This window comes from Carassius carassius, chromosome 7 (genome assembly GCF_963082965.1).
Source record: "Carassius carassius chromosome 7, fCarCar2.1, whole genome shotgun sequence".
Lineage (NCBI taxonomy): Eukaryota > Metazoa > Chordata > Actinopteri > Cypriniformes > Cyprinidae > Carassius > Carassius carassius.
The window spans coordinates 38,148,567-38,160,589 of record NC_081761.1 but is presented as its reverse complement, the minus strand read 5'-3'; the positions used below and the strand labels follow the sequence as shown (position 1 = coordinate 38,160,589).

Genomic DNA, 12,023 nt, shown 5'->3' with positions numbered 1-12,023 from the left:
ATTTATTTATATATTTGTAAAGACTGTGAGCTGACAGATAGGAATGTTAATGTTCTAAGAATGTTCAGAGAACATTACATGTTCTGGGAACGTTTTCACCGGCAAGTTCTATTTTAGTTCCAAGAATGTTCTGTTAAAAGGTATTTTACACTTGAGTTTTAAATGTTTTTCTCTGGCTGTTCGGTTTGTTTTCGTGAGTAGATGATGCTGGTTGCTTGCTGATGATTAAAATATCATCAAAAAGCAACCTGATTATCTGATTTGCAATAGTCTGACCCATGATATTAGTTGCTTTTATTTCACTTTTTTATGGCAACTCAATGATTCTACAGACTGAGACACATCAGAATACTAATCTACGGTCACGCATTGCTGCCACACACATATTGTTTTTTCCACTCACTTCTGTCATAATAACGAGATATGTCGTCATTTTAACGTAATCTTTTCTCGTTAAAAAACATATTTTCTCGTAATAATGAGATGTATGCTTGTTAAAACAACATTTTCTCATAATAACGAGCTGTTTCTCATTAAAACAAAATTTTTTCTCGTAATAACGAGATGTTATGTTGTAAAAACAATATAATTATGTTGTTAAAACATTTTTTTGTCATGAGATCTATATGTTTTCCTGTTATTATAGATACATTATGTGAGCAATAAGTGAAGTGACATTCAGCCAAGTATGGTGACCCATACTCAGAATTTGTGCTCTGCCATTAACCCATCCGAAATGCACACACACAGAGCAGTGAACACACACACACACTGTGAGCACACACCCGGAGCAGTGGGCAGCCATTTATGCTGCGGCGCCCGGGGAGCAGTTGGGGGTTCGATGCCTTGCTCAAGGGCACCTAAGTCGTGGTATTGAGGGTGGAGAGAGAACTGTACATGCACTCCCCCCCACCCACAATTCCTGCCGGACCAGGACTCGAACTCACAACCTTTCGATTGGGAGTCCGACTCTCTAACCATTAGGCCACGACTTCCCCCTCTTCCCCCTCTTCCCCCTCAATAAGTCCGGCCTGCTGTCGCCACAGTCTGACATAAAATGAGGATCTGCATTCTGCTGAAATTATTTAAATACTACACTGCTTTGCATTTATTGGTTTTAATTTTAGCAGCATGTTTATTAGTATTAATTTTTAATCTGTCTACAATATAGTTCTAGCCAACTCAGACCCATGACACATTTAGGCTTGATTCAAATCAAAACAATTATTTTTAAAGAAGATATAAGTGGAAAAACAGAGATCAGGAATCAGTGTGTGAATCTCAACAATGGTGACATGCTCAAACAATTGTAGTCTTTTACATTTTAACATCTTGTTTCAAGATGGATATTTTAAATAGCAATTAAAATTATTCTTTAACAATTTAGGCTATAATTAAACTAAGAACTTCACACAAGCCCATAATGAATGTCACATTTAAATGTGTAATTATTTTTTCAAAGTAACTTCAGATTATATCCTTCTGACAGTTTTCTCTAGGTCAGTTTCTATAAACTGTTTTTCTGTCCTGCAGATCTTCAATGACCCCATTCATGGTAACATTGAGCTGCACCCGTTGCTGGTGAAAATGATTGATACTCCTCAGTTTCAGAGACTTCGATACATCAAACAACTGGGAACGAAACATCTAGTGTATCCGGGCGCCACACACACTCGCTTCGAACACTCACTTGGGTACATTTTTCCCTCTTTTTTGGGACTGGACCTTTGCATTTATTTTCCTTGAAATACACTAACACTGTTTGTTTTTGTGTGTGTTAGTGTGGCACATTTAGCAGGATGCCTTCTCAAGACACTGCATGAGAATCAGCCAGAACTCAACATCAACAAAAAGGATTTCCTGTGTGTTCAGATCGCTGCCCTGTGCCATGACATGGGTGAGTACCAAACATTCATGATTTACATAGAACATCTTTAGAGAAATTGTTAAAAGCAAACTGGCGTGTATTCAATTACTATTTGTTTAGTTTAGTTTATTTGTTTAGCACGTTTAGTACAAGTACAAAACTATGCAAGGAGGGAACGAAGCCACTCTACACAGCAAAATCCCCAGTGTTAATTTAACACTCTGAGTGTGGACTCATATAAACACTGAAGCAGTGTTAAAAGTAACACTGAAGCAGAGTTGAAGTTAATGAGATAATTAAGAAGTTAATTGAGTTAAGATTGAGCATAATTGAAGACACCTGATGTTAACAAGCGGACTCACCAAACGAGAAAATCACAATTTGTGTGTCACCATTATAGTGGTCAGTGTTTGCTTTAGTTGTGATCTTGGCTTGTGGCTTTTTACTTTTAAAATTTGTTTTGCAAGTCAAGAGCAAAAGTCGGGTGGTGATGATTATGTTTGAATGTAATCGTTGTTTGACCTGAGTTGCTGAACTCATTTACAGTGTTTTCTCTAAATACTTCTCCATTATTGATTGTAACAGCTTTGATTCCACAATGAAAGCGTCTGCATTTTCTAATCATTTTGTAGCCATCTCTTACAAGTGATTCTGATTTTTTCTTTTTTTTTTAATTAAAGAGTGTTAATTTTAGGCACACACAGATAACAAGAATCAGCGTATGAATCTCAACAACGGTGACAAACAGCATATCCAGTTAAACAGATCTACTCTGAACATCACAAAACTAGATACAAAAAATTCACATAAAAACAGCAAAAATAAAATATTGTTAGAATAAAAAGTTAAAAAGACAGTTCAGCTCATAATTTATTCATGCCACATTGCATAATGGGAGCCATGGATGTGTTTTTATTGGCTACAACATGCTTTTTTGATGGTCACCATTGTTGTGATGCTTACGCTGATACTTGATGTATGTGTTTCTAAACTAAAGAATTATTTTCTTTATGTAGAACTAACTTTTAAAAACATGTCATATTGTGCCAAAAACGCTGGATTGCTATCTTTTTTTTTCACTTAATTTATATATACATTAACAAAAGACTGAACTCACGCATTCAGGTCATTCCATGGCAATTAGTCCAAACCACAATCAATAGCACACATGATTGCCTTTGCTCTGGTCTGTATGTTATAATTCAGTTACCACAGCCTCACAAAGTCTAAAGTAAATAACTGAAGGTTCAAGATCCCAACTAAAGCAAACACTGACCACTATAATGGTGACACACAAATTGTGATTTTCTCGTTTGGTGAGTCTGCTTGTTAACATCAGGTGTCTTCAATAATGGTCAATCATAACTCAATTAACTGCTTAATTATCTCATTAACTTCAACTCTGCTTCAGTGTTAATTTTAACACTGCTTCAGTGTTTATATGAGTCCACACTCAGAGTGTTAAATTGACACTGGGGATTCTGCTGTGTAGGCTTGTACAGAGTTCCGCTCCTGCTCATATTAACTCATGAGACATGCAGACTAAACTCTCAAAAAAAAAACAAAAAAAAACAAAAGACAAACGAAACAAAACAAGAGCATAAACAGAAAAAAACAACAACAAAAAACAATACAAAACAACAGTTCACTAACATAAAAGATGATCAATCTAGATGAAAATGCAAAAAGAGCAAGCAATACCTAGAAAGGACTACATAAAGGCGTCAGGCTAGCAATAGTAGTTTCTTCAAATGCTTTTTGAAAGCAGAATAAGAGGACATTGATCGCAACGATGGGCTTAAATCACTCCAGAGCTTAGGACCTCTAAAATAAATATTAAATTGATGTCTTGTAGATCGTGTGTAAGGTAAGACAAAAGTATTATTGCTATGTCTAGTTTGAAATGAGTGTACATGTGAGATAGGGATAAACAAACTCTGAAAGGAGTCTAGTAGATATTGTTTCCTATATATAAACTTATGCATAAATAAACATGTTTGATAAATATTTACCTTATCAATAGGGAGAACTTTGAATTTATTGTAAAGGGGTGCATATCTATTTGAATGAGAAATAAATCTAAGATATTTCTTCTGTATGATTATTAATTTCTTCAGATAGGTAGCTGCCCAGACAATATTGCAATAATTAATGAATGGTAAACAAAAAGCTATAATATAAGGTTAAAAAAGCTGAAGAATGAACTAAAGGACAAACCCTCCTCAATATACCCAACATTTTAGCTGACCTCTTAGATACGAAGTTGATATGGTTAGACCATTTAAGACCACTATCTATAATGACTAATGATTAAACAGCCCCCCCCCCCCCCCAGAGTTAACATATGGATAGTGGGGTAACAATTTGCCCAGTCAACTCTTATTTTCTTTATTTTTTTTCTTATGGTTCTCTTTTAAGGTTTTAATATGTTTTAGAAGAATGAGATTCATAACTGAACTTATAAAAACAACAATTATGTATAATAAACACGTTACTTTGTCCTTTCAGGTCATGGTCCGTTCTCTCATTTGTTTGATGGCATGTTCATCCCTGAAGTCCTGCCTGGTGAGTGTCTGAGTTTTCTCACTTCAGTGATTTCAGCTTGGCATTTAAGCAATAAATCTGAGAGCAAACTAAATATTTTGCCATTGTTAATAAGCATTGTTGTCTTTATTCAATCAGTGTAGTCATTTGTGTTTGTGTGTGTGTGTGTGTGTGTGTGTGTGTGTGTGTTTGTGTGTGGAGACTGGCAAATGTGTAAATGAGTCCCCAGCTAATTTTGTTATGAAATTGTTCTCCAAATATTGAGTGTTGGTTCAGGGAACATAAAAAAATGTCCAGTTTTCTTGACATTATAGAGCCCACTGGGCAAAGTTACGTCTAATAGATGTCTTTTTATGTCTTTGCTGACGTTGTAAAGACGTTCACTGAGGAGCCAGAATGAAAGTTTTTATGACGTCTTTTTTTGACGTCTTCTGTACGTCCCATTTAGACGTTCACAGAACCTCCTTACAAGGTTAAAAACTAGTTCAAAAGTGGTCAGTGGAAATATTTCAACATCATTTAAGGTTCATTTAGACATAATTTATACTGTTTCTGGACCAAATCAGGATAATGTTCTAACAATGTTATCAAGAGACATTTTTACAAAGTTTTTAGAGAATGTTATCCTACCTTTTAACAGAACACTCTGAAAAGTAAAATAAAACTTTCCTCTGAAAACATTCCCAGAACATGCACAATTTCTAGGTGGGTTGTCTCTGGATGTTGTAATTGTGTGTTATAAAACACTCTCATTGTGGCAAAGATTAACATCTTGCTCTTAATAGTGACAAATTTTTACTCAAAATATTTTGAACACATGCATTTTTTCCATCTTTCCATCATAAAACACAGTTACAACAACCAAAGACAAACTAACACAAGAAGAATGAGGACCAAGATCCCAACTAAACCAAACACTGTCCACCACAATGGTGACTTCAAATGAATCAAATATCAACATTTAAACCTCTGTTAATTCTCAATAAGAGCTTCTCTAGATGTCTGACAGAAATAAAGTCAATCTAATGAGTGAACCTGGTGAAGCTGTTTGTGATGTTTGATCTTCCTCTGCTGAGATCTTCAGAGATTTAATGTCTTTGATTTGCAGATGATTTCACCACATGCTCAATCATCAGTTATTTCATTATTTCATGAAAATTGTTTTACTTTCTTGATTTTAGGACAAACACAGTGTCTGGAAATTACATTGAAATAACATGAGTCTAAATCTAATGCATCCGGAGAGTGTTGATTTGGTCCAGAAACAGTATAAATTATGCCTAAATGAACCTTAAATGTTGAAAATATTTCCTCTGACCACTTTTGAACTAGTTTTGAACCTTGTAAGGAGGTTCTCTGAACGTCTAAATCGGACGTACAGAAGACGTCAAAAAAAGACGTCATAAAAACTTTCATTCTGTCTCCTCAGTGGACGTCCTTTCAACGTCTGCAAAGACATAAAAAGACGTCCACTGGACGTAACTTTGCACAGTGGGAGGAAGGTTTTTAAAAGGTATGATGTCCCTCATATGTTCTTTCTACTTAATTTTGACATAAAAATCAACATTCTAGGAACCTTGATTTGCATCATTCCAAAAACATAAAAAAAAATCCAGTTTCCTTAATGTTAGTAGAATGTTTTTGAAAGGTATGTATGATGAAACATCATGAAATTCAAACATCTGCTGTGAACAAGCACTGGAAAAAAGTTCTTCAGCCACAGCCTTAGATGAACTGTAGATAAAACACTTTAAATGTCTCAAGATCTAAGTCAGATCTGAGTCGGTGTATATATGTACATTGTTAAAACTGCCTTACATGATATCTAAAATTTCTTTTCATTTTTCAGGTGAGCCTTGGGAGGTAAGCATCATAACTCTTCTGTACAGATACAAATATATGATAATATACATGGCAGGCTATTTCAAAGAGAGTGAGCTACATAAAGTATTAAGTCAAAAATGTAATTTCATAAAACATGAATCTGTTTTTTCTTTACTGTAATAGAAAGAAAAATGACTGTGACTGCAATTATTGTAGTACAAAGTGCAAACTGGAAGCAGTAAATGCAGTAATGCAAAACTGTCACAAATTTTTTGACTTACATGCTCTGAACATCAACCTTAAAAATTGCTTTTTCAGAGAGCATTGACAAATAATAATAAAAAAGAATATAAACTACAAAGCAAGGTTATTTAATTAATAAGGCTGGCAGAATTAAAATGTTAATTTTGCAATTAATTTTTTTCAGTTTAACGCATTAATTAAATTAAAGAAAATATTGCAGCATCATATTTTTTCTTTTAGATTATGTGAACATGCTATTAAGTACAATAAAACACAAAAGAGAAGTTAATTCAGGACTGGCGCTCTGTTTGTGAAGCAGCTCTCTGTGAACACAGGCATCCAGCACAAGCACGTGCACAGAAACCCTCTTCAGACAGACTGTCAGTAGTGCTTCAACATACAAAAACACACAGACACAATTATGTCAAAATGTGCAGTTCATAAACAGTCTTAAATGAGTTAAAAAGCCCAAAATGATCGTGAAGAGTTGGGAGAAAGGTATATGTGGGTCAGAGCCTTGTCACGTGCATCTGCTTTCAAAGTGACATCGTTGCTTTTAAAGTGAAACCTGATTCAGTCTGTCATTGATGAAAATCAAAGAACAAAGTAAAAGAGAAATCACTCAACTGCTTTAATCGCTGACAAGCTTTTGTAGCTTGAAAAAAATTAAACTATATACATTTTATAGTCCATTCATATACGATATGTTTATGGTATATTATAGTTTATGTGAAGATTATTTTAAGTTGACTTAAAAGTTATATTTTTCAAAGCCTATTAACAGAGGTGGATAGTCCAGGGGCCAAAGAGTAAAAGTCCTGCCATATTTTTCCTCCACTCATGAACTCAGCTGCTAAGGTACTGGGTTACTCTGCCGCGGTACCTACCCGAAGCAATCTAAAATAGTCAGAATATAAACACTTATTGAAGGTGTACCCTAGTGATTCAGGACAGGCTAAAAACATGGTTTGGAAAATGGATTCATGGTGTACACATACATTACTATATACATTTTGTACATTTTGAACACAAAAAAAAAAGTTTCGGGCCACAGCTCTGAATGGTTGTTTCTTACCGGGAGCTGTGTATTTCTGCAAATGTCAATAGGACCACTGAGAGGAGCCAGAGGAGTCTCATGTTCTACTGTCGGGACATAATGACAGGTTTAACAAATATGTAAAAAATAAATTTTTCAAAAGTTAACTGATACAGCTTTAACTTCTGCATTAGTCGAGTATATGTACTTGATTTAAATATCTTTGATTGCTCAAAGCATTTGATAAAAACAGAGAAACTTTCTTAAGCAAATGCCAACATAATGTTACAGTATTAAGAAAAAAGAAAGCTATTTAGGATTAGGCATTTAACCATGAAAATTTATCATATAATCCTCAAGAGTGGTGAACATAATTATTCACGCTGCAGTGCATTACGGGAGTCTTTCATGCATTGCAACATTAATAATTTTGTTGATTTTCACCATTGTAGAGATTCATATTCTTGTTCTTGATGTCTGTGTGTGACTGGAAAAAGAAAAGAAGTGTTGGAGTTTAAATATCTGTATGTAACGGACAAATTTTAAATAAAATCAATATAAATATTAGAGTAATACTGTGCACCGTAGATCTAAAAGTTTAAAATGCTCAATATGTTATCTTTAGTCCAGTACTCTTATTCTTTGGCTCTTAGACTACACATCTCTGCCTTTTAACTGTCAAAAAATAATAGCTTTTAGTTATACTGTTATGTTGAATGGCTGTAATTAACTAACTGTAATTGACTAAAACTGAGAGAAAAGTGAATTTAATAGAGACATCAGTAGCATTATTGGTATCTTCATTAGCAGGCTAGTTAGTAAAAAGATGGCATTAAACTCATAAAAAAAGGAAAAAAAGCACCTTTATGTTGTCTCTACATTGATTTGGAGATTCAGTGTGAAATTGTGACAATATAATTAATCAAAATTAATTGCAGAAAAATATGTTATTAATTAGTTACTTTTTTTAATTGATTGGCAGTTCTAGTCATTTATGAGTACATGTTAATTGTACTGATGAGTTTTTATGTTGATCTTCTGAAGCATGAGCAGGCATCTGTTCGCATGTTTTGCTGCATGATAGAGAATAATGAACTGGACGAACAGATGAAATTCTATGGACTGGATTTACAGGAAGACATCAAATTCATTAAGGAATTAATTCTGAAAGGACAAAAGGATGGCCAGGTAAAATGTGTTTAAGCTGCTGTTTCAGCTTTTATCCGGATACAGTGTTAAAGTGCAAAATATTTCCCATCTTGCAGTGGTCAATGGAGGGCAGGGCTGAGGACAAATCCTTCCTGTATGAGATTGTGGCAAATAAGGTGAACGGCATTGATGTGGACAAATGGGACTATTTGGCTCGGTTAGTTGTATTTTAAAATTATATTTAAATGGGTTGAGCAGGTATTGGACAGCTGAAGATAAAGAATAAATGTGGCCCATTGTAAGTGTATTCATGTTTTATCAGTTATGGTGTTAGTGTAATTCCTCTCTTATTTTACATGTAGAGATTGTTATTATCTCGGCATTCCATGTGGTTTTGACTCTCAGCGTCTGCTAAAATCTGCTCGAGTGTGTGAGGTGAACAGGAGGAAACACGTCTGCTTCAGAGACAAGGTACCTGTTAATTCACCTGTTCATTTACACCATCAATTAAACACTTTATAACTGGCCACTTTTAAGAAACTTGGCTACACTTTGCAAGCAGTCATAATTTGGAAATAAATGGTTATTTTCTGCCCTGATTTTAGCATCTGATTTGAACACTTTGTTGGAATAGGTGTGTCTGCTATCAGAGATCAATGGAAACACCCACTGCAGTGATTTGCTAAAATCTTTGCATATAACAAGTATTACATGTGGAGCTCTCTCAAACTGCATTTTACTTTTACAGCTGCCCAGATTAACTCATTGTGAAAAGTGATGATTATAGCATTACATGTAGATCTACTCCCATTGCATGAACATTTACAGTGCTGCAGTCATGTCTTCTGAGCACATGGCCTAATGGTTCAGACTTGTAACCGGCAGAGGTGGGAAGTCCAGGGACCAAAGAGTAAAAGTCCTGCCATATTTTTGCTCCACCCATGAACTCAGCAGCTGATTTCAGAATCAGAGAATCAGAATCAGAATGAGCTTTATTGCCAGGTATGTTTACACATACGAGGAATTTGTTTTCGTGACAGAAGCTCCGCAGTACAACAGAATGACAGCGACAGAACATAAAACACATAATAAAAGAATATAAAAATACAAAAAATACAAATAAGTAGATAAGGAATGACAATATACAAATTTACAATTGTAGGCAGGTATATTACAAAAATGCAGTTATGTATGTACATGTATATTATGTGCAAAATGTAAGTGTATACTAAGTATGTGTGTTAGATAAATTAAGTGTATGTGTATATAAATATAAAGTGTAGTGTGTTCAGTGTGTTCAGTGTGTATCAGCTGTTCTTAAGATGGATTGCCTGAGGGCAGAAACTATTCCTGTGTCTGGTCGTTCTGGTGCTCAGTGCTCTGTAGCGTCGACCAGATGGCAACAGTTCAAAGAGGGAGTGTGCTGGATGTGAGGAGTCCAGAGTGATTTTAACAGCCCTTTTGCTCACTCTGGATAAGTACAGTTCTTGAATTGATGGGAGAGTTGAACCGATGATTCGCTCAGCAGTCCGGACTACCCTCTGTAGTCTTCTGAGGTCAGATTTAGAAGCTGAGCTGAACCAGACAGTTACTGAAGTGCAGAGGATGGATTCGATGATGGTGGAGTAGAACTGTTTCAGCAGATCCTGTGGCAGGTTAAACTTCCTCAGCTGGCGAAGGAAGTACAACCTCTGCTGGGCCTTTTTCACTATGGAGTCAATGTGAATGTCCCACTTCAGGTCCTGAGAGATAGTGGTGCCCAGGAACCTGAATGACTCCACTGCAGTCACAGTGCTGTTCCTGATGGTGAGTGGGGGGAGTGCAGGAGGGTTTCTCCTGAAGTCCACGATCATCTCCACTGTTTTGAGCGTGTTAAGCTCCAGGTTGTTGAGAGTGCACCAGACAGCCAGCTCTTTAACCTCCTGCCTGTAAGCAGACTCGTCACCGTCCTGAATGAGGCCGATGAGTGTGGTGTCATCTGCAAACTTCAGGAGCTTGACAGAGGGGTCCTTAGATGTGCAGTCATTAGTGTACAGGGAGAAGAGCAGTGGGGAGAGAACACAGCCCTGGGGAGCTCTGGTGCTGATTGTACGGGTGCTGGATGTGTATTTTCCCAGCCTCACTAGCTGCTGCCTGTCTGTCAGGAAGCTGTTGATCCACTGACAGACGGAGGTGGGCACGGAGAGCTGAGTTAGTTTGGGCATGAGGAGGTTTGGCATGATCGTGTTAAAAGCCGAGCTGAAGTCCACAAACAGGATCCTCACATAGGTCCCCGGTCTGTCTAGGTGTTGCAGAACATAATGCAGTCCAATGTTTACTGCATCGTCCACAGACCTGTTTGCTCTGTAGGCAAACTGAAGAGGATCCAGCAAGGGTCCAGTGATGTCCTTCAGGTGAGCCAGCACCAGTTTTTCAAATGACTTCATGACTACAGACGTTAGAGCCACAGGCCTGTAGTCATTTAGTCCTGTAATTTTGGGTTTCTTGGGGATGGGGATGATGGTGGGGCGTTTGAAGCATGAAGGGACTTCGCACAGCTCCAGCGATCTGTTGAAGATCTTTGTGAAGATGGGGGCCAGCTGGTCAGCACATGATTTCAGACAGGCTGGTGTAACACAATCTGGGCCTGGTGCTTTTTTCCTTTTCTGCTTCCGGAAGACCTGGCGCACCGCATCCTCGCTGATCTGTATTGCAGGTGTGGGGGAGAGGGGGGATGCAGGAGGTGTGAATGGTGAGAGTGCTTGATTGGAGAGGTGTTCAGGATGGGTTGCAGGAGCTGTTAATGGTGTGAACGGTTGTTTGGAGAGGCATTCAGGGTTGGTTGCAGGAGTTGTTATTGGTGTGAATGGTTGTGTGGAGAGGTGTTCAGGGCAGGTGATGGGTGTTCTTTCAAACCTGCAGTAAAACTCGTTCAGATCGTCTGCCAGTCGTTGAATCTCCACAGTGCTGGGGGGTGGTGTCTTGTAATTGGTGATCTTCTTTAGACTTTTCCACAATGATGCTGAGTCGTTCGAGGTGAACTGAGTCCTTATTTTTTCAGAATAATTCCTCTTTGCCACTCTGATCTCCTTTTCCAGTGTGTATTTAGCCTGTTTATACAAGACATTGTCCCCCTTCCTGTAAGCATCTTCTTTGGCCTGACGGAGCTGTCTGATTTTTGCAGTGAACCACGGTTTGTCATTGTTGTAATTTAGTTGAGTCTTGGTAGGAATACACATATCCTCACAGAAACTGATATATGCTGTTACGGTCTCTGTGAGTTCGTCCAGATCGGTGGCAGCAGCTTCAAAAACACTCCAATCAGTGAGGTCAAAACAAGATTGTAAATCCTGCTCTGCTTCATTAGTCCATCTTTTTACA

General features: G+C 37.1%; 1 protein-coding gene across 1 annotated transcript in view; it reads left to right on the top strand.

Annotated features, from left to right (window-relative positions):
* LOC132144293 (deoxynucleoside triphosphate triphosphohydrolase SAMHD1-like) overlaps positions 1-12,023 on the top strand; it is a 41,742-nt gene that overhangs the window by 7,936 nt on the left and 21,783 nt on the right. The window contains exons 3-9 of the mRNA XM_059555072.1: positions 1,534-1,694; positions 1,782-1,897; positions 4,376-4,432; positions 6,261-6,274; positions 8,559-8,711; positions 8,780-8,880; positions 9,026-9,134. Of these exons, the coding sequence (XP_059411055.1) occupies positions 1,534-1,694; positions 1,782-1,897; positions 4,376-4,432; positions 6,261-6,274; positions 8,559-8,711; positions 8,780-8,880; positions 9,026-9,134 (711 nt within the window). The remainder of the gene's footprint in view (positions 1-1,533; positions 1,695-1,781; positions 1,898-4,375; positions 4,433-6,260; positions 6,275-8,558; positions 8,712-8,779; positions 8,881-9,025; positions 9,135-12,023) is intronic.